Source organism: Mustela lutreola, chromosome 16, assembly GCF_030435805.1.
Source record: "Mustela lutreola isolate mMusLut2 chromosome 16, mMusLut2.pri, whole genome shotgun sequence".
NCBI classification, from domain to species: domain Eukaryota; kingdom Metazoa; phylum Chordata; class Mammalia; order Carnivora; family Mustelidae; genus Mustela; species Mustela lutreola.
The window spans coordinates 35,864,188-35,887,218 of NC_081305.1; the positions used below are offsets into that span (position 1 = coordinate 35,864,188).

At 36.6% G+C, this 23,031-nt stretch overlaps 1 protein-coding gene across 2 annotated transcripts in view; it reads left to right on the top strand.

The window, feature by feature from the left end:
• SHCBP1 (SHC binding and spindle associated 1) overlaps nt 1–21,007 on the top strand; it is a 29,513-nt gene extending 8,506 nt beyond the window's left edge. For both annotated transcript variants that reach the window (XM_059152971.1, XM_059152970.1), the window contains exons 5-13: nt 2,274–2,366; nt 5,339–5,572; nt 5,663–5,831; nt 6,131–6,251; nt 9,360–9,491; nt 10,131–10,249; nt 17,563–17,649; nt 18,035–18,176; nt 19,791–21,007. In XM_059152971.1, coding sequence (XP_059008954.1) covers nt 2,274–2,366; nt 5,339–5,572; nt 5,663–5,831; nt 6,131–6,251; nt 9,360–9,491; nt 10,131–10,249; nt 17,563–17,649; nt 18,035–18,176; nt 19,791–20,116 — 1,423 coding nt within the window. In that variant the 3' untranslated portion in view covers nt 20,117–21,007. The remainder of the gene's footprint in view (nt 1–2,273; nt 2,367–5,338; nt 5,573–5,662; nt 5,832–6,130; nt 6,252–9,359; nt 9,492–10,130; nt 10,250–17,562; nt 17,650–18,034; nt 18,177–19,790) is intronic.
• Nucleotides 21,008–23,031: the final 2,024 nt, after the last annotated feature.

Consider the following 23,031-nt stretch of genomic DNA (forward strand, 5'->3'; position numbering starts at 1 on the left):
TGATATGGACCCCTGCATCGGGCCCTCTGATTGGCTGGCAGTCTCCTCCTTCTTTCCCCTGCTCTTGTTCACTCTCTCTCCTTCTTAAAAAAGAAAGAAAGAAAGAAAAAAAGCCAAACAACAACATAAAAAGATGACTCTAGAGGCTGAAGAGACTAGCAGTCTAATCTATAAAGATTAAGAGATGGCTTCATTTTCACTGCTCCTTTTCACAGCAGAACTTCCTGGCAGAGTTTTGTGTAGTCTCAGTCTGCACTTCGTGGCATTTCAGTAATGCTTCTGCCCCACAGCATCACTGAAGCTGTGCTTGAGGTCATCAAAGTCCTCCTTGTTCTCCTTCCCCATCATCTCTTCTCTGATCTCATCTTGCTTTCCCTCTTGGTCACATTCTAGTTACTTGGTCACTCCCATCTTCTTAACACACTCTCCTCCCATCTTCTTAGTCATCTTGGCTCTTGCTCAAAACTTTAAAATGTTGGAGTTACCCAGGGATCCATCCTAGGCTAGCTACCCTTCCCTCTATTTAATCAGCCTTGGAAGCACATTAGAATCACTTGGGAATTGTTTTTTATAAGAGTATTCCAACTAATACATGAGGAAAGAATGATAGGATCAGAATATCAATATTTACAACCTGTAATAAATAAAGTTTCTAGGCAATGATCATGATTGGCTGCTACAACCATTGGTTGAAAACTCATAGGGAACTTTATAGTGGATGGATCAGGCTGACAAAACTGAATCCACTGGTTTCTTAACCTCATCATCAGAAGAGATGGCCAGGTGTCATATACTTCCTAATGGAAGTACATTGTGTCTCCTTTTAAGTATCCTTGCCACAACAAACAAACAAACAAACTTTCCTAAAGCTGATCAAGTCTTTAGATCTTTCTGTTTACCAGAAGTGAAAGAAACAGAAGAACATGTTAGATGACCCCATGAAGATGGAATCAATAACATTTAGAGTGTGGAAAACTTAAATAAATTGCAAGGAGAAAAGGAGGAGAGGATAATTTATAGAATAAAAGTGATTTAGTTAAGCGCAGTGGCTGACCCTTGTTTGGATCCTTATTTGAACAAGCCAATGATAAAACAACAATAGCAACAATAGCAGAAGAGACAAACAGGGAAAATTCAACACTAACTGGATGTTTGGATATTAAAGAATTTTAACTTTTTCTTGATATAAAGATTTATTTTAGAGCTACATACTAAAATTTGTGAACGATATTACATGTTTGACATTTGCTTTAAAGTAATCCAGTGTCGGCATGGTGGGTGTGGGGAGCAAAGAAGTGAGTAGGTAAGGTAGAGATGAAATAAGATTGCCTATGCGTGGATCATTGTTGAAGCTGGGTGATGCAGCTTCATCATAGTATCATGGTATTCATGGTACTGTTTGCTCTTGTATATGTTTGAAATTTTCCATAATAAAAATTTGTTGATTACTTGGATAGGTTTAAAAAAATTAGATTCTATATCTACCTCCCACACTCCCCCAAAGATTCTGATTTATTGGTCTAGAATAGGTTTGAGAACCAATTTTTAAAAGCTTCCAAGACGGCTCTAACAGGTAGCTGGCTTTGAGAACTGCTGCCTTATATTATTTCCCTAGATGATCTCATCTGTTGCTTTAATGCCATCAATAAGTTGACAACTCCCAGATTTATATCTTTAGCCCTGACCTTTCCCTCGGGCTCTGGGTTTGTTATATTCATCTTTACTCTTGACATCATCCACTTGGAGGTCAGATAGGCATCTCAATTCAAACATGGAGAAAACAACTCTGTTTTTAACCTAAACCTGTTTCTCTCCAAGTCTTTTCTGTCTTAACAAATGGCACTACCATCCACCCAATTATAGATGGTCAATAAAACTTTTCTCTTTTTTTGATTTTATTTATTTAGAACATGAGCTGGTGGGGGGAGGGATAGAGAGAGAGGGAGAAGCAGATGCCCCACTCAGTTAACCTGGGGCTCTATCCTAGGATTCCAGGATCATGATCTGAGCTGAAGGCAGATATTCCACAAACTGAGCCACCCAGGCACCCCAATAAATAGTTCTAATTAAAGATCATAATGGAACCAGTATTACAGAAAAATTTCTTTGGCCAATCCATAGAAGTTTTATGACTCATGACTGAAATCTAGCATTTATGCAGCTTTCTCCATTGTAGCTGATACATTTGTTTCGATTTAGTCTAGCTTGCACACCTCCAGAACCCTAACACCGAGCCAGTGATTAAATTTGAATGATTTGAATTTGTATTTCAGGTTTTTCTATCAAAACATTTGGAGGAGCTGGGATGAAGAAGAGGAGGATGAGTATGATTATTTTGTCCGATGTGTTGAACCTCGATTGAGATTGTAAGTTAGTGACCTGTACGTGTTGGAAAAATAGCTGCCCTGGTTTAATTTTAACCATCTGGTGTATATATACTTTAGGGGCCCACACACCGAACAGGCCACCATACAAATAGTATAACCCATTAAAAAGTTATTAAATGAAACTTGTGCAAGTGCAGAGAAACCTACTTTTAGTTTATAAAGTGAGTAACAGCAGAGTTCAGGGACACTGAAGTTAAAGGGCTAACTTTTATAAAATAAAACTCAGTTGAGCTGAGGTGTTAAAAAAAAAAAAACCTCTCTGTGTTAAATTCAAAGACAGTTGTTTGAAAAATAGTGAAATTAGTTGAATTATAGAAGGCTTCTTTTGTTTTAATTTTTTAAAAGAGAACTTTAAAAAATATTTGGCTTTATTCTAAATTCCTATAGTAAAACATACTAGGTTAAACTAACAGAATTATTTCAGGGTGTTTTGTCAAGTTCTTGTCCTTGAATCCTATTTGACAAATGGATGAAAATATGAAACAGTTAATATTGGTGGTGCATAAAAATATCCTAAATAGTGAAACACATTCTTTTTCTAATTTGTCATATTTTAATAGGGAAAAATGCTTACGTTACAAAAAACCCCCTAGCTTAATGGTGCAACCCAAGTAATTGTTTTACACTGATTTTGTTAAATGTGGCATTCACATTTCCACTAGGTGGTACTCTAAGACTAGGTAATTTTTCTTGTATTCATAAGTGGTAATTTAAGGGCAGTGCTGCTATAAGAATAAAATTAGAACTGGCACTCAAAAAGATTTTGTAGAAGGTAATTTTTTTTTTCCTGTGTGAAAGATGATTTGGTTACATAAGATAAGGCAGTAACCCATTACATTTTTGTGGAACCCAGTTAGATTTAGTAAGTTTCTCTTGGTTTATATAGTAAATAAGAAGTAAAAAAAAAAAAAAAAGAAATGTGAAAAGTCTGGTTAATGGTTCTACCATTAGAATTATGTATAATTTTTATTTAGCCTTTCCAATTTTTCCATTGTGCATTTCCTATTTTCCCATAGTGTATTCAATAAAATGCCAGGATTTCAATATTTTCTAGTTTTGGTATACTTGGCCTTAGAAAGCAATGATTGGTTTTGACTGAAGTGAAATGTAATCGTAGGTGAGTATTGTGTATCTAGCAAATTGATCTTGGAAAGGAATGTATTCTGATTTGACAGCTTTACATGTTTAAACAACAAGAAATGATTTATATACATACTTTGTACATCACTGGCAGATGGGAAAGCATAAGGGAGGAATTGTTTTCAGTTTTGGAGAAGAAACTATGGTACTTGGTAGGGAAACTGGAATGTTATCAAATGTAGGCAGACTCTTTATAAAAGGTCCCTGGGCAAAGATAGGTGTACTGTTATCAACAGGCAGGATTTAAAGGGAATCAAACCATATTGTCTTGATTTTGCACTGTGAGGTATATGTTTTTCCTTTTTAATTCAAAACGCTGTGCTTCAAAGCTGTGTCTGAGACACAGGTGTTGGTTCATTGCTTTTAGACCACAAAGTATCACTTTAATGAAGAGAAATAAGCTGATTGGCATGGATATTGGAAGTGCTAAGAAACTTATTTTAAAATTTGAGTCTTAATCTTCATAACTTAATAGACTTGATCAAGCAGTCAGTGGTTTGGTTCCCAATTTTTTGTTTGCAGAGTGGATTTCTAGAATATCTTTAAATGAGTATGGATTAACCAAAGCAGACAAAATCCATGCTTTTCAAGCTTCACCTAATTCATTTAGTTGAAAAGTGGAAAAAAATTATTTTTTATTCATTTTAAATACTGTTTGAATGTTAACTGTAATTTCATGTAAATTTGTTAAGGATGTAGTTCTGTTTTTTCCCCCCATCTTATTTAGAGCATGACTAAGTTGAAAAAACATCATCTAAGGCAATAGTTTTCAGCCTTGACTGCGCATTAGAATCCCCAAGGAACTTAAAAAAAAACCCTCTCTACTTCTAGAGATCAATTTAATTGGTCTGAATGGGGACCTAAGCATTTGTATTTTTAAAAGCTCTCCAGTGATTCTAATATGCAGTCAAGGTTGAAAAACTCTGGCCTCAGGCATAGCTAGTCAGTAAACTTTTAACGAGAAATGAAGCAATTATTTAAAACTATAGGTAATGACAAGAATATTGCAGTTTATTTTCAAATCCATTAATTTCACATCTGTTAACGTGATTGTACTACGTTAATAAATTATTATATTCCATCTAGAAATACTTTTTGTTCTATCTATATGTTTGAGAAGGTATATAAACTAATAATAAATTTTAAGTGCCAATAAGGTTGTCCAATACAAGGTTATTTTGTTTTAATCACTTTCTAGTTTAGTAATGGCAGCTTTATATATTTTTTTCTGCAACTCTCAAAGCCTTACATTTTTGAAACATACTGTAATAATCTTCTTGAGGGAATATTCAGCATAATTTTGTGTTGTAGTGCTTTAAATGTGAGGAAGGACTAAAGCCAATGCTTAAATCATTTTAAATTTTTGATCCTATAAATATGGTAATCTTCAAAATTATTATGAATACTATTAGGATACTTCCCTCCCCACCCTGCCCCATACTCCCAGATTGTTGCCTGACATCTGCTTATTAAGATTTTGAGTCTAATATATGAGAACATAATTTTTTATTAAATAATGATACAAATGATAAAACATGAACTCTCAGTGTTTCTAAAGCACAAATCTAAGGACAAAACCCAGCAACTCCCCAAAGCAAGAAACATTAGTGACTTTAACGAAGTGGTCCTTAAAACTTTAAATAGCTTCCATTTATAATAGAGTGCTATTCAGAAAGACTTTACATGTACCTGAGTTATGTATGATAAAATGCTTTATTTCTTCCTGGTCTTTGAGGACTAAATGGGCTGTTTTAATGATAGGAAAATGTGTCAGAAAGACAGTGGATTTTAATTTGCTTTTAAACTTTCAGGCATTATGATATCCTTGAAGACCGAGTTCCTTCAGGACTTGTTGTTGATTACCGCAATCTGTTGTCCCAATGTGAGGAGAGTTACCAGACATTTTTAAATCTGAGAAGCAGTTTGTCAAATTGTAACTCTGATTCCGAGCAGGAAAACATCTCCATGGTTGAAGGGTTAAAATTATATTCAGAGATTGAACAGCTGAAACAAAAGCTAAAACTCATTGAGAATCCTTTGTTGAGGTATGTGTGTCTTTGTTATTCCTAGTTAGTTGGCATCTTTTCTAACCAGCTGTCTTACTAAGAACTGACGGGTCTGTTGGTTTCTCTAAGATATGTGTTCGGTTATCAGAAGAATTCGAATATCCAAGCAAAGGGCATTCGTCCAAATGGTCAGAAGGTGATGCATGTGGTCTCCTCCACCATGATGACTGGTCTGCTGCAGTCTCTGCTCAGGGACAGGCTTTGTCAGGAGCCTTGTAAGGAGGAAACAGAAATTCAGGTAAAAGGAGTTTTTTTGCCTGAGGTGGCTTTTTTTTCTTTGAATTCACTCCAAGGTTTTCCTGAATTCTACAAAGCATTTACAGGAGCTTACTAGAACTATTCTTTGGTGAAATGGGTAGTAGTGAGAGCCCTATCTGTCATCAGCATTAGGAACTTACCAAGCATGTGTTGATCATGAGGAGATACTTAAGTATGTAGTTTTGGCTCCCTTTATAAAGTGAAGCATGAGGGTACCTAGAGTGATATGTAGGTTGCCATTTTGGGGGTGTATATTTGCAATCTGTTTTTGTTTTCTAGTTCCATAGTGATCCGTTGTCTGCTATAAATGCCTGCTATGAAGGTGATACTGTGATTGTTTGTCCTGGCCATTACACGGTACATGGTACATTCTCCATTGCTGATTCCATTGAGCTGGAAGGTGAGTCTGGAATATCATGCAACCAAACTCTTTTGCATGATATGCTTAAGAAAACAGTAAGTCACTTGGAGCTTGCTGAAGCTTCGAGAATATGATTTAATCCACTTGATTTCAAATGAGTTTCCCTAAAATATTAAGAGTTTTCAAAGTATATGGGGGATTGACTCAATGTTTGAGCAACTTGAGGTATGATTATTTGTATGTGTTGGGAAAATAAGCATATAGAGAAAAAAAGACCATTAGGAAGAAACATATTTTCCAGATTGTAGGTGGTTCATGGAGAGGAAATATCATTTCTAGAATAAAAATTTTTCCTAGCAATATTTTTTAAAAGTTTAGTATTTTTATTGACTGCTTACTCTTATTTCTTATATGTTATGGATATGTTGATGCATGGTTTTTTGTTTTTAAATTTAACATATTTTTGCATAGGTATAGGTCCAACTTGAAAGTGGACCAAAAATCTTTTATCTTACTCTTTATTTTTATTTTAAATTACTTTTAATTTTATTTTTCAAAGATTTATTTATTTGAGAGAGACTGTGAGAGAGAGTGAGCACCATCAGGAGGAGGGGCAGATAGGGAAAAAGAATCCCTGCCCAGCAGGAACTCCATTCTGGGATTCCATCCTGGGACTCTGGGACAATGACCTGAACTGAAGGCAGATGCCCAACTGAGCCACCCAGGTGCCCTTATTAAATCTCTAAAAGCTTGCTGAGGGGCTTTTAAAGGTGGTTCAGTCAGTTGAACATTTGAATCTTGGTTTTGGCTCAGGTCATGATCTCAGGGTCTTGGGATCAAACCCAGCTATGGGCTTCACGTTCTGCGGGGAGTCTGCTTCTCTCCTCTCCCTCTGCCCTTCTCCAACTTGTGCTCTTGTGCTCTCTCTCCAGAGGGAAAGAAAATTAAAAGTTTGCTGAATGTCAAATTCTACGCTTCCGTATCTTGACCAAAGTGTACTTTTGAGAACATTTATGTTGAAAGATTCTATTAAAAATAACTTTTTAGCAGGCATCATCGTATTGTACATTTAGAGAGATTCCTAAATTTAGGTTACTTTACAATTGTTCATCTTGGTCCTGTGTATTTCCATAACGTGTCAAATTTAGATGCACCTGTTCAACTATTTACCAAAAGAGCTTCAAGTTAGCAATAAAGCTTGTAATGCAAAAAATCATTTATCATTTTGGGACTTGTGCAGCTGTTCACAAACTACTTAAGCTATGTTCTTTATCTTTATCTTGTCAAAACTTCTTAATGGAAACAAGGCTAGGAGTTTAATTTCCTGCTGTTCACTAGTACATCACCTCACCCCCTTTTTTGTTTTATGTATGTAATTTTTGTTCTTTCTCCTCTCCAATATTTGATATATAATAGATGTGTGTGTATAAATAACACATCTGCAGGATAAATCACTGCAATAAAAACACTTTATTTTTTGGCATAGTGAAAATAACATTGATATTATAGATTTTATGGTGGATAAGAGTTCTTCCGAGATTGGTGAGGGTATTAATAATGAAATTGTCAAAGTGTAATAAATAACCATATAGAATTCTGATAGTTGAGTGTAAAGTTTAGTAGATTTACTGACAGAGGGTATTTCTGAGAATTTGGGAAATCCTATGATATCTCTTGTGTGAATTTATGGAGTACTTGTTCATGAGTAAGATTAAAGGTTATCTGATATCTTTTCTGATCTATAGCTAACACTTATCACAGGAGATATATAATTGAATACCTACTGTGTTTAGGGTGTTACTAGTACTTATAGTAGGGTTTATATATAGGCTTATATATAGTGTTTTTCTTTCTTGTTTAGAACATACCTTCACTTAAGTGATGGTTTTATGTTTTAAAACTACTAAGAATAGGGTGCCTGGGTGGCTCAGTCATTAAGCATCTGCCTTTGGCTGGGGTCATGATCCTAGGGTCCTGGGACCCAGCAAAGCATCGAAGCAGGAAGCCTACTTCTTCCTCTCCCACTCCCCCACTTGTGTTACCATTCTCTCTCTCTCTCGCTGTCAGTTAAATAAATAAATAAAATCTTAAAAACCCTACTCAGAATATGTAGTATGTTTATGCAATAGTCTGTTTTTTCTCAATATGACAATTATTTTACTATTTTTTATTTTGTTGTGATAAAAATAAAAACAATGGTTATTATAGAAAATGTTCCAACTACAGACAAAAAGAATCAGGAAAAAAAGATACTCAAAATCCAATCATCCAGTCTACCATTGGCAGCATTCCCAAGTATGGAGTACTCTAGGATTCTTCTCCAGTGTCCCTGAAATCTTGTCTGTGTCTTTTGATGTGGTGACTGCTTTCATTTACTCAAGTAAAGGCTCATCTTAGACAATGAGAGTTATTTCTTACAGCTTTGTTTATGTGCTTTTGTTTTATGATAAAAGTCAGGCAACTTCTCTGGTTTTCTGATACTTCAGTTTTTTGTAAGCCCTTTCAGAGGTCTGGCCTGTATTATTAGTTTGGGATTTGTAGAGATCCAGTGTTTTTTATTGGTTCACAAGGTAGACCTATTTCTTCAATAATTAAAATGGTTTTAAGTTTATTAGATTGGAAGTCGGTCTGTTTAAGAGAATACTAAAATTATTGTGTTCTGTTAGTCACCATACACAATTTAAAAATAAGAAAAAATAAAGGAAAAAAGAACACTAAAATTAGAAAATCTTGAGAAATGCTTAGGTTTTTTTTAAACCTAATTTATATTAGAATAATAGAATTTCAGATTTGGGAAAAAATTTATAAGGGTTAAGTGCTTTAAAGCTTTTGAACCAGCTATATTTAGGATTATTTATTTTTATATAGCAGTTTTGTAGGTGAATTTAGTGCTGAGCTGGTCTGAGATGGTTGATAGGGTAGTCTTCCTGATATGGGGGCAAATTGAGGAATTGTTATTATTAAAAATTATATACCCTAGTTTAAATTAAACAAGAAATGTAGGGAGATGATTAGATTTTATTTAATGCAACTTGGTTGACTGGTCTCATATTATTTGGAGCCATTTGAAATAGAGAAATCTATTGTAGCAATTTTAGTGTAGACATTTCCCCTCACTCATCTTAAATGCTCTGTTCTCTTCCTTAGGGTATGGTCTACCAGATGATATTGTGATAGAAAAGAGGGGCAAAGGAGATACTTTTGTGGATTGTACAGGTGTAGATATTAAAATCTCAGGCATAAAATTTATCCAGCATGATGCTGTAGAAGGAATCTTGAGTAAGTATCTGAATATTTCCTGTATTATTTTGTTCCAGGTTTTAAAAGAAAACTTTACTTTTTCTAGAAGATGCAGTTTAACAAACCACTTTTGAGTATGTAAAAGGCTGATTAATTATTTATGTACATAACATGATGACTTAGGAAGTTACTCTCAAGTAAAAAATAGTTCAGCCTATTCTTAAAAATTTGTTAGTTTAATATTGATTTCCTTGTGATCTTTTTTTTTCCCCCTTTTAAACATTCCAATATTGTGGTCTGTGTTCTTTGTATTCGATTTAGCCCTAGACTCAGTGCAGTTCTATTCACATTGTGCTGGTACTGGTTTTCTAGAATCTTAAGTTGGGTCTCCTTTTCTTTTCCCTTCCAAGATACTCATGAAAGTTACTTTCTGATACTTTTTTTGGTAGTGAAAAGTGCTTTTTAACTTGATTTTGCATTTCTGAGATCAATCATTTTTAAGAATGTTGCTTTTAAATTTTAGTCATTATTTTATAAAATATGAGTTCGTAATTCTAGTATCAAAGTTTAAATGGTAGCTAGAGAAATATTTAGACCACCTCATGTCACCTCTAGACCATTTCTAATATTGGAAAACACACATTACTTAAAGCATTTGACTGCATGTTTTCATCCTAGTCATTCACCGTGGTAAGACCACGTTGGAAAATTGTGTGCTGCAGTGTGAAACCACAGGAGTCACAGTGCGAACATCAGCAGAATTTTTAATGAAGAACTCGGATTTATATGGTGCCAAGGTAGGATTGGGGAAGCAGTTTAGGTTTAAGTTCTAAATATGTAAACAAAATGTGGGACCAAGATGTAAATGCATACTCCCGTTCTCTTTCTTCAGAGGTTCAGACAGTTTTAGGTATTAAATCAGCCAGGTTCAGTTGTATAAGGAAGAAAAATAGGAAATCCCAGTTATTCTGTGCTAACAGAATTTTAGACCCTTCACATTTGTTAACTTTATAAATGATTTTATAGCAATTGAAGTTTAGTTGCTTTTGCTTTTTATTTTATTTATTTTTTATTTTTTTAAAGATTTTATTTATTTATTTGACAGACAGAGATCACAAGTAGGCAGACAGGCAGGCAGAGGGAGGGAGAGGAGGAAGCAGGCTCCCTGTAGAGCAGAGAGCCTGATGCAGCACTCGATCCCAGGACCCTGAGATCATGACCTGAGCTGAAGGCAGTGGCTTAACCCACTTAGCCACTCAGGCGCCCTGCTTTTGCTTTTTTTAATCAGACTTTTTATTTTGAGAGAATTGCTGAGATAAAATGTTGTAAGAAGTAATACAGAGAAATCCCTGCATTGTATTCTGTTTCTACTATTGCTTCTTGGCCTTTTGACTATGATCAGGTATATTCTGTTATTTTAACATCTTGCAAAACTGTAGTACAGTCGCACAGCAGGATAACGTCTATTCAGTCAAGTGGAGTATTCCCATCACTCTAAGGATCCTGCATATTACCTTTTGGGACTGGCATCCACTTGCTTCTCCTTTAGACTTCTTTAATCATTCTCTTCTCCATTTCTATTATTTCACCATTTCAAGAATGTTATGTAACTGTAAATCATGACCTTCTGGGATTGGCTTTTTTCACTCAGTACAATTCTCTGGAACTTGATCCAAGTTGTAGGTACCAATTGTTTATTCTTTTTTTTTTTATTGCTGAGTAGTATTCCAGCATATGGTTCTTTTTTTTTTTTTTTTTTTTTTTTAAGATTTTATCCATTGACGACAAAGATCACAACTAGGCAGAGAGACAGGCAGAGAGAGAGAGAAGGGGAAGCAGGCTCCCCGCTGAGCAGAGAGCCTGATGCGGGGCTCGATTCCCAGGACCTCGAGATCATGACCTGAGCTGAAGGCAGAGGCTTAACCCACTGAGCCACCCAGGCACTCCCCAGCATATGGTTCTTGCAGTTTATTTAACTGTTCACCTGTTGAAGGGTATCTGGGTTGTTTCCAGGTTTTGGCTATTGTAAATAAAGCTGCAGTAAACATTTGCATACAGGTTACTATGTGAATACTTTATTTCTCTGGAGTAAATGCCCAGGAGTGCAGTTGTAGGACACATGGTAGCTGCATGTTTACTTTTTTTTTTTAAAGACATGGCCAGACTTTTCCTGAGTACTTATATCATTTTACATTCCCATCAGTGATGTTTGGGTGATACAGTTGCTCCATATCCTCACCATCATTTGGTATTTTTAGCCATTCTGATAAGTGTATGGTTTTTAAATTTTATTTAATTTTATTTATTTTTTAAAGATTTAATTTAGTTGACAGAGAGAATGAATGAGCACAAGTGGGCAGAGCAGCAGGCAGAGGGAGAAGGAGAAGCAGGCTCTCTGCTGAGCAGGGAGCCCGATGTGGGGCTCAATCCCAGCACCTTGGGATTGTGACCTGAGCTGAGGGCAGCCGCTTAACCAACTAAGCCACCCAGGCGCCCTTATAGGTGTACGGTTTTAATTTGCATTTACCTAGTGGTTAGTTATGTGAAACATTTTTTCATATGCTTACTTGCCATCCTTCTCTTCAGTGAAATGTCTGTTTGTGACTTCTTCCCACTTTCTTTTTTTTTTTTTTTTCTTCCCACTTTCTAACTGGATTGTTTGTTCTTTTTAACTGGAGTTTTGAGAGGTCTTTTTTTTTTTATTTTAAAGATTTTAGTTATTTATTTGACAGAGAGAAATCACAAGTAGGCAAAGAGGCAGGCAGAGAGGAGAGGGGGAAGCAGGCTCCCCGATGAGTAGAGAGGCCAACGCAGGGCTCGATCCCTGGACCCTGGGATCACAACCTGAGCCAAAAGCAGAGGCTTTAACCCACTGAGCCACCCAGTGCCCAGAGAGTTCTTTTTATATTAGATACTAGTACTCTAATGGGTATTTGGATTGCAGATTTTTTTTTTTTTTTGAGAGAGAGAGAAAGAACATGCACACACATCTGTGAATAGGCAGGGCGGGAGGGGCAGAAGGAGAGGGAGAGAATCTCAAGTCCAGCCATGGCACCATGTCCAGCTCAGAACCCTACTTGGGGCTTGATGCCATGGCCCTCAGATCATGACCTAAGCCAAAATCAAGGGTTGAATGCTTATCCAACTAAGCCACCCAGGTAGGTACCCCTGTAGATTTTTATGCTAGTCTATAGCTTGTCTTTTCATTTTCTTCACATGGGCTTTTATAGAGCAAAGTCTTAAATTTTGATGAAGCATAAGATATCACTTTTTCCATTTATGGCTAGTGCTTTTGGTGTTAAGTGTAAGAACTCTTTGCCCAGCCTTAGATCTCAAAGATTTTCTCTTATTTTTTTTCCTAAAAATTTTATAGTTTACATTTTACACTTAAGGTCATGATCCATTTTTGAGTAAATTTTGGTATAAATGTGAGTTTTAGGTTAAGATTTATTTATTTGCCCATAGATGTCCAATTGTAACCACATCATTTCTTGAAAAGGTTGTCCTTCCTCCAATAAATCGGTTTGCACCTTTGTCAAAAATCATCTGGGAAATTTGTGTGGGCTCATTTTTGTGGTCCCTGTTCTGTTCTGCTGATCTGTGTAGTTGTCCCTCCACCAATACCTGCTATTGTAAAGTCTTAAAATCTGATTGAGTCATTCCTCCCACTTTATTTGTCTTTTCCAAAATTGTTTCAGGTATTTTAGTTGCTTTGGATTTCAGTGAAAGTTTTAGAAAAAAGATTTTTTTAAAAAAGACTTTATTTATTTATTTGACAGACAGAGGTCACAAGTAGGCAGAGAGAGAGGAGGAAGCAGGCTCCCCACTGAGCAGAGATCCCAACGCAGGGCTCAATCCCAGGATCCTGGAATCATGACCTGAGCTGAAGGCAGAGGCTTTAACCTTTAACCCACTGAGCCAGCCAGGTGCCCTGAAAGTTTTAGAAAAATATTGTCTCTATCTAAAAAAAAAAATCTAGGGCGCCTGGGTGGCTCAGTGGGTTAAGCCGCTGCCTTCGGCTCAGGTCATGATCTCAGGATCCTGGGATTGAGTCCCGCATCAGGCTCTCTGCTCAGCAGGGAGCCTGCTTCCTCCTCTCTCTCTCTGCCTCTCTGCCTTCTTGTGATCTCTCTCTGTCAAATAAATAAATAAAATATTTAAAAAAAAAAATCTAGCTGCGATTGTGATATGAATTCTAATAAACCTCTGTATCAATTTGGGTAGGATGGACATCTTTTTTTATGTTTAAAATTTCCACCAGCATTTCCATAATTTTCAGTATACAAGTCTTGTATGTGTTTTGTTAGATTTATATATAAATAGTTATATTTTTTTTGGTGATTGTGAATCATCTCATGTTTTTAATTTCAATTCCACGTGTTCATTTCTATATAGAAATATAATTGACTTGTCTTATATCCTGTGACCTTCCTGACTTTTCTTAGTCCTAGGTTTGTTTTTGTAGATTCCTTGGGATTTTCAACGTAGACATCTGCAAATAGAGACAGTTTTATTTCTTCCTTTCTGATATGTATGGTTTTGTTTCCTTTTTTTGCTTTATGGCACTGACTAGAACTTCTAGCACTATGTTGAATAAGAGTGGTCAGGGTGGATATCCTTACCTTGTTCTTGATATTAGGGAGAATGTATTCAATATTACACCAATAAGTATAAGGGTAACAGTAGGCTTTTTGTAGATATTCTTTTTTTTTTTTTTTTTTTTAAGATTTTTTTCATTAGAGAGAGAGATAGACAACACAAGCACTGGGAGAGGTAGAAGGAGAGGGAGAAGCAGACTCCTTGCTGAGCTGGGAGCCCAACATGGGACTTGATCACAGAACCCTGAGATACTGACCCAAGCCAAAGGCAGACGCTTAACTGACTGAGCCACCCAGGTGCTCTGTAGATATTCTTTATCAAGTTGAAGAAGTTCTCTGTTTCTGTTTTGTAAGAATTTATATAATGAATGTATATTGACATTTGTCAGATGCTTTTTCTGCATTATTTCATATGATTACATGATATTTCTTTTTGGATGAAAGAAAACGGTGGATTACATTGATTTTTCAAATTTTGAGCCAGTTTTGCATCCCTAGGATAAACACAACTTAGTCATAGTGTGTATTTTTTTTATATATTGGTGTATTATATTTGCTAATATTTTGTGAGGAGTTTTTACATCTGTATTCATGAGGGATATTGAAGTTTTCTTTATTTGCACTTTGTCAAGTTTTGGTATCAGGATATTAGCTTCATAAAACAAATTTGGCACTAGCTTGCATTAATTCTTTAAATGTTTGGTAGATTTTTCCAGTGAAACCATCTGGACCTGAAGATTTCTTTATTGCAGTTTTAAAATTATGAATTCAGTTTCCTTAGTAGTTAGAGGGCTGTTAAAATGACCTATTTTGTATGAGGCAAAGTAACAGATATGTTCATGGGTTACAGGGCTCCTATGAGTGGGCATCAGGTCAGTGGGTGAATGAAGGGCTTTCCTGTTTGGTGGCAGTGGCGGCAGTGGCTGCTGGTGTAACAGGTATTATATGTACCACCTCCCACCCAGCACATTAGGCCTCACACCAGCCTGGGGAGGCAGGTGACAGCTCTTCCGTTAAGTTGTCAAATTAACATATTTCGAGTTGTTTGTAGTATTCCTTTAATCTTTTGATTTCTGCAGGGTCAGTGCTGCTATCTCAATTCATTCTTGATATTGGTAGTTTGTTATGGTCCCACAGGTCCCTAAGGCTCTATTCACTTTTCCTTTTCCGTGCATTTTCTCTCTGTTGTTCAGATTGGGTAATTTCTGTTGTTCTATCTTCCCAGTTCACTGATTCTTTGCTCTGTCTTTTCCTTTCTGCCAGGGAAGCTCCCATCCGTGGAGCTTTTAATTTCAGTTATTTTTGAGTTCTGGAAATTTCCATTTGGTCCTTTATATCTTCTGTTTATTTGCTGAGGCTTTCTATTTCTTTTCTTTTTTTTTTTTTTAAAGGTTAGTTTTTTTTTTGTTTGTTTTTTTTTTAAGATTTTATTTATTTATCAGAGAGAGAGGCGGGGAGAGAGCAAGCACAGGCAGACAGAATGGCAGGCAGAGGCAGAGGGAGAAGTAGGCTCCCTGCCGAGCAAGGAGCCCGATGTGGGACTCGATCCCAAGATGCTGGGATCATGACCTGAGCCGAAGGCAGCTGCTTAACCAACTGAGCCACCCAGGCGTCCCTGAGGCTTTCTATTTCTGTATGTGCCTTTCATTTTTCATTTGTTTTAAGTATGTTCATAATTGCTCATTAAGCATTTTTTAGCATGGCTGCTTTAAAATCATTGTCAGCTGATTCTAACATCTCTGGACATCTTGGTTTTGGCATCTATTGACCATCTTACTCAGTTTGACATCTTCTTAACTTTTGGTATGGCAAGTGATTTTTAGTTGAAACCTGGACATCTTATACTGTATTATGAGAACCTGGATCTTCTGTTTTAGCTTTGGACACTATAGGAAGGGGTGGAGTGGAGGTTAGTGCCTTGTTACTGCCAGGTGGAGGAACGTGTAAGTCCAGGTTCTCCATTTAGCCTCACTGATACCCAGTTTGAATGCGGGAGCTGATACTGCTGGGAGGGGGTGGAAATTCTGGTTTCTCACATGGTGTCCGCTGACACTGTGCCCCACAGCAGTAACCTTGTTATCACTGGGCAATGGTGGAAGTCCAGACTTTCTACATGGTGTGCTCTGATATCACTCTAGTGGGGAGGGGGAGCGGCACTTTGTTACTGTTGGATGGCAGTGTGTAGTCTCCACTGATGCTGGTAGGGCCTTGTTACTGGCTGGTGGGATGCAAATCCTGGCTTCTTGCTTGGCCTTCTCTGACACCAAACATTGGGAGAGTTGGGGTGCCAGCAGGCACCAGCTTTGAGAAGGTGGAAGTCTATTCTCTCCTCTTGGCATTTGCCAGCATGCATGGGGCTGGGCCACTGTTTTTACCTGTGCTGTTTGGCTGGCATATTGCTTTAACTGTCTGAAAGTTTTCTGTCTGTCTAGGCTGCCTGGTCCTTTGGCTGGAGAGAGCAAGCTTTTCAGGGGGCTTTTCTGGTCTGAGTCTGGTGTTAATGGATTGCCAACTTCTTCATCCTCAAGTTTGGGGAAGAAAGCCCAATTTGCAGATCTTTTACCTACTAGAGAATTAGACTGGTGTGAAGTGGGCCATGTGGGCATATATGTTCTTGTATCTCCAAAGGAGGAATTAATAATAAATGTTTTCTCTTGGCATATATTACTCTTAGAAAAATAACTCAATATACATGCAATAGATGCATTATAAATGGTTAATAGCAACACTTCTTCATGTCTGATATTGTGTATGAAATTATTCCAAAAAATTATTTCTTAAATAACTATAGAAGAGGTTTGAATAAATGATTTTTACTTCCCAAAGTGCTTAGTATAACTTCAGGAAATAAATTCTTCCTGTTACTATTAACTTCTTAATTGGTACCATGTGGTCCCAAGGGACAGTGTGAAAGAACTGGGCCATGCATGGATCTTTCTGGTTACTTTGTATAAATGAGACTCTTGAATTAGCTGCTAATTTTAATGTGTGTAGTAGTGGAGTCCATTAATTGTTTAGCTCATAGAAGTGATTTTTAAGTTACATTGGGATATTTAAAAACTGATGTGTTTTTAAAAATATCGGGTCTTTTTTCTAACCTTACATTACAATATTTTACTAGACTCATACTGTTCTCCAACTAATTGACTATCTCAGAGAGGATGTTCACGTTAAATAAGTGCAAAATTGTTGAATAATTTGTTCTTTTTCTTTGGCAGAATCAGAAAACTGACTTGTCCAGAATGAAAGGGAGTGGGACAGTAATCAGGTGTTGATAATCTTAGCCAGTGTTTTGTGTGTGTTTCTGTGTATGGTTTTTGAAAGTGATAAATGATAGACAACTTTCTGGAAATGGAACAAATGGAAATGTTGATTAGAAATATCTAATAAGCTTTCTGTAAAACACTTTATATTTACACCATGTTCAGTTTTAAGAAGTGATTGTGATAAACCTTCTCTTGTAGTCCTGCCTTTAAAAAACTGATTGTGATACCTTAAAATGTAACTTGTAGGGTGCTGGTATAGAAATATATCCTGGAAGTAAGTGCACCTTGAGTGACAATGAAATCCATCACTGCAAGGAAGGGATACTCATTAAGGTGAGTGTACCTGCTAAAACACCCTCTTTCTAAAGAGCTGGAATGGTTTCATTTAAGAAATAATTATGTTTCATTAAATTCCCATGTTGAGTTCTATTGTTTTCCGTTTTTGAAAAGCACAAACAGTATATATATCTTAATAATTATCTTGATGTGGCTAGGTGGTTACTGAGAGTCTTTTGTGAGAATACTTTGATGTCTATAGATCTGTAGAAATGACAGAAGAATGCTGTGTCACTCAGACCTCACAGGCTGTGTTACCACTTATTAATAAGTGTAGCTTTCGCCTTTATTTTTAGAATAGCTCAAAAAAAGTGAGAAGATTTTTAAAATCAGGTGTGTTGAATATGACAGTTCCTTAAAACATTTGTTTTCAATATCACAGGACTTCTTAGATGAGCATTATGACATTCCCAAAATATCCATGGTGAATAATGTCATACATAATAATGAAGGTTATGGTGTTGTCTTGGTGAAACCTACAATCTTCTCTGACCTGCAGGAAAATGTCCAAGATGAAACTGAAGGTATGCTATACTTAGTGATTTTTTAAAATAAAACCAGATCTAGTTTATTTTATTTCAGCACTAAACTTTGATTGAGGATCTTAGTCTTCTTCTCCTCCTTAACAAAGATAACTTGCATATGCTTGGACATGGAGATAGAGAAGCTTAGGGGAGCCATTACATTATAGACTTTCAGGGTGAAGAAACTTTCAAGGTCAACTAGTTCACCTATTCATTCAAAACCCTGGTGTGTGGTTTCTTTGGTTGCCCAGTTCCCTTATCATGCTTGGCTTTCTGTACATTTCTAGAATAAAGCTGGGCACATGACAGCAGCAGTAGCTCCCGCCGGCATTTGTTAATGATGGAGGTAGAGAGGCACGTGTGCCAGCTTGAAGCCTGCATTTCCTGGAGGGGATCATGGAGTTTATCTCTATTTTTTTATTGGCAGAATAATGCCTCCCTGTCAACTGTTTTTCTTGGCAACAAAGCTGAGCTAATTCAGTAGGAAATTCATGACTTTCAAGCCATGACCCAGATTACTATGAAATCTCAGTCAGAAGGATTAAGCACTGGCATGGGGGGAGGAAAGTAGTCCTTGTCAGCCTTTAGGACCCACTCCAGTTCTCTGTGAGTTCTTTTTCTTCCCACAGTTCTGCGGGTCAGAAGTCCAGGTGGGCTTGGGTGCATTAGGTACTTAGGGTCTCACAAGGGTGAAATTGAGGTGAATGGGCTTTTATCTGAGAGCTCTGGGGGGAAGATCTGCTTCTGAGCTCATTCATATCGTTGGCAGAATCCATTTCCTCGAGGTTGTAGGAGTGAGGTCTCCATTTTTTTCTACTGGCCGGGGATTGTTCTCAGCTTCTATGGAGGCTGCTCTCAGGTGCTTGCCCAATAACCTCTCTGTCTCAGCAACCTTCCTTAAGAGACTCTCCCTCAAAGCAAATTTTGCTCGTGCTTCAAATCTCCCTCAGGTTTTGAATTTCTTCCTGCTTTCCTCTTCTTCATCTAGCCGGAGAAAACCCTCCTTTTAGAGTCCATATGGTTAGGTTAGGGACACCTGAATTACCGTCTTAAAATCAGCTGATTAGTAACCTTAATTACATTTGCAAAACCATTTTGCCATTTAACAATCATGAGAGTAACACTGGGGTTTGGACATCAGGACATCTAGAATTCTGCTTCTCAATAAACGCTGAAGATGCTGGCGTTAGCTGCTGGAGTGGGAGTTCCTTTAGGAAGAGTGGCACTGTCTTACTAATCTTTGCATTTGGCTCCTAACACCATGCATTGTGGGTGGTAAATACCCAGACAAGGTCTGTTGAGTGAATGAGAATCTAGGATATAAAGAGAAAAGAATTCAAAATTGGTAGTCCTGTATGAGAGTCAGAAAGCCTTGGTACAAAGGGTAAGACAGCTGTTCATTGAGATACTTATGGCAAAGAGCTTATAGAATCCAGTTGGATGATAGCAGGAATCCTTGGCAGAAAAAAACTTGAAAGCTCTAATAGAATGCAGAAATATATATATATATATATATATATATTTCTGCATATATATATATATATATTTTTTTTTTTTTTATTGTGTTCTTTTGTACATTTAACTTTATTTGTTACAATCTGTTTGTTTCTTTAGAAGATAGAGCACTTAAAATTCCAACAAGTGAGGAGGCAGGCACAGCGGAAAGGGTGGATCTAGAAGAGCTGATTCAGTGTGCAACTGGCAAAATGGAGCTTTATGCAAGATCCAGCCTTTCTGAGCAAGTCGAAGGCAACTGTGAAATTGTAAATGAACTAGTTGCTGCCTCCACACAGAAGGGCCAGATGAAGAAGAAGAGGTTGAGTGAACTGGGGATCACGCAAGCTGATGACAACTTAATGTCACAGGAGATGTTTGTTTCAATTGTGGGGAACCAGTTCAAGTGGAATGGGAAAGGGAGTTTTGGCACATTTCTTTTCTGACCACCATGATGTAAATAGATAGCAAAATATTGGATTTTGTACATGCTGCCCCGAAAATCACTGCTGCTATCATAGTTTGCTTCATGTCTATATTTTATATTTGATAAATTTGATTGGGTTTGAATGAAATGTACATCTATTTCTATCTGCAGGTGTTGCACATGAAATATTCCCTCTATATAAGGAGGGTCATGAAAACATATAATATAGAAAATACTTAAAGATTTATTATCTAGAAAGTCTTGCTTTCAAACACATCATTCTGTCATATTATTAAGCCTATCAGTAACTTTCTAGTGTAAATATGCTTTTTAACCTAGCACTTCAAAGATGAGGAAGAAAGTCAGGGGATGCAAGATGAGTGCCCAGAAATGCAGTAAGTGTCAAATGTGCAGTGTTCTTACACTTGTCTTTTTTTCCAAATTATAGCAAGTCTGATTTCCATGCCGCATTTGCATAATACTTGTCTTAAAATAAAAGCTTTTATGATTGGGATGTTATCTGCATAATCAGACTTATTATTGAGAATCTGAGTGGGATGCATTTTTATGTTGAACTGTGTAATCATCAAAACAGTAATAGATAGCATGGCAGGTCTGAAACATAGGAGATGTGTTATTCAGAGCCAATGCGTATGTAGAGCATTTTCACTGTTGCTGAATATGAATGATTAAAAAGAAGGTGTTTTTCTTTTGCCATAACAGTATTTTGATCAAATTTCTAATGTCTTACACACAGTGATTACTTTTACAATCTATATCAGCTCTGTGTTCTTGAGTTCTGTGTTCTTGAATGTTGTATTGTAAAACACAGCTTTTGAAAAATATTTATATTTTTAAAAAGTATATGGGACATTAATATGATTACTTATTAAAATTAAAATGATGAAATAATAAATTGAATGTTGTTGTATTTTTCCAGAAGCTTTTTGGTCCATAGTGCTATGTAGCATATGTGGTCCTTTGGAATGCACACAATTTTTTTTTTTAATCTTTTTAGTGTTTCAGGAGTATTAAATTTTTCTTCAGTATGGTTATTTCTTATATTTATATACATTATTTTTATTTTTCAGATGCTACTAAATGTGGAAGAATTTATGTTGGGTATTTTGCATTTTTCTTTTACTCTTTTTAAATCCTGTTGCAGAGGTAATGCTAATTATTTCTGCATCAACTTGAGTCAAATACTGATTTAAAAACCACTTATTCAACTTTAAAAAAGAATCAGATTGGTTTTCCATTCAAATTTCCACGTTATCTTGGAGTTTAGATTTCATATATTGTAACTTGCTGGAATGTCAAGAGAATGACAAGTAGCAAGATAAGTGAAGTTAATACTTTCTTTATTCCTTTTTATAACATGATAGTTTTTAGATTTCATTTCTATTTTAGTTAAATCTAAACTTACATTTTTTTTTTAAAGATTTTATTTATTTATTTGCCAGAGACAGAGGGAGAGAGAGCGAGCTAGCACAGGCAGACAAAGAGGCAGGCAGAGGCAGAGGGAGAAGCAGGCTCCCTGCCGAGCAAGGAGCCCGATGTGGGACTCGATCCCAGGACCCTGGGATCATGACCTGAGCCGAAGGCAGCTGTTTAACGAACTGAGCTACCCAGGCGTCCCTAAACTTACATTTTTATTCACATGATAAGTTATTAGTGAGTAGGCCTAATGCATTCTTATTTAAGTTATATAGAGTACCTTTTCCCTCAAGCTCTGAAGGGATGTGGATTTGACTTTTGAGGTGAAAATACTGACATGGAAGAACTGTCTTCAATGTTGATTAAATTACCATATGTCCTCTCCTTGTGGTCTGCTCTTAGTGTAACCTTGGATTTATGGCAGGTAGCAAAGTTCTGTACCTTGATTTGAGTATTTGAAATTTTCTAGAAGTATCTCCTTTGGTTTCTTATTCTGTTATTATGCCACAGATATGTCCATGAATAGGTTTTCATTCATTCAGCCTAAGATCGTTTATTTTCCAGTGTGTCCATCCCAATTTTTTAGAACTTCTGCAAATTTTAGTTGCAGGAGATTGGAGAAATACCCAGTTATCAGACTTGGCTCTTCAAAGGGAGGTTGAAGAAATGTAATAGAACTTTCACGAGGACCTAGAAGTAATCCCACTTATGTTGCTTTGTAATTTGATGTTTTTATTTCTATTACTTTCTGGGGAAAAAATTCCATAGGCCTTATGGAAATTGATGATAAGGCCTTAATGCAAATTTTTTTTTTTTAAAGATTTTATTTGACAGACAGCGATCACAAGTAGGCAGAGAGGCAGGCAGAGAGAGAGAGGAGGAAGCAGGCTCCCTGCTGAGCAGAGAGCCTGATGTGGGGCTCCATCCCAGGATCCTGGGATTATGACCTGAGTGGAAGAGAGGCTTTAACCTACTGAGCCACCCAGGCACCCCAAAGTACAAAATTTTTAAAGTCTTTTTAAAAAAAATGATTTTATTTACTTATTTCACAGAGAGAGAGGGCAAGAGAGCCAAGAAGCGGTAGCTGCAGTGGGAGAGGGAGAGGCAGGCTCCCAGCTGAGCAGGAATTTTTTTTTTAAAGCGTTATAAACAAGCAGATGTTTAACCTACTAAGCCACCTAGGTGCCCCTATCTTTAAAGTCTTACATGTGTTAAAGTGAACATTCTCTTTTCCCAGTTCTCACTATTAATAGAAAAATATATATCCTTTAAAAACAATAAAAAAAGGCATAGTATACAATGCTTTGAAAAACTTCTGCTGTTTTTCTCTCAACATATTATAGAAATCTATGTATGTACAGATCCATCTCAGTCTTTCTGTTGACTATGTTAAACTCCATTGTCAGAATTCTTTCATTTATAAGTGATAGAAATCCAATTCAGACAGGCTGATGACGGTTGCTTGCTGGAAGTAAGAGGTCTGATTTTGGGCATGGT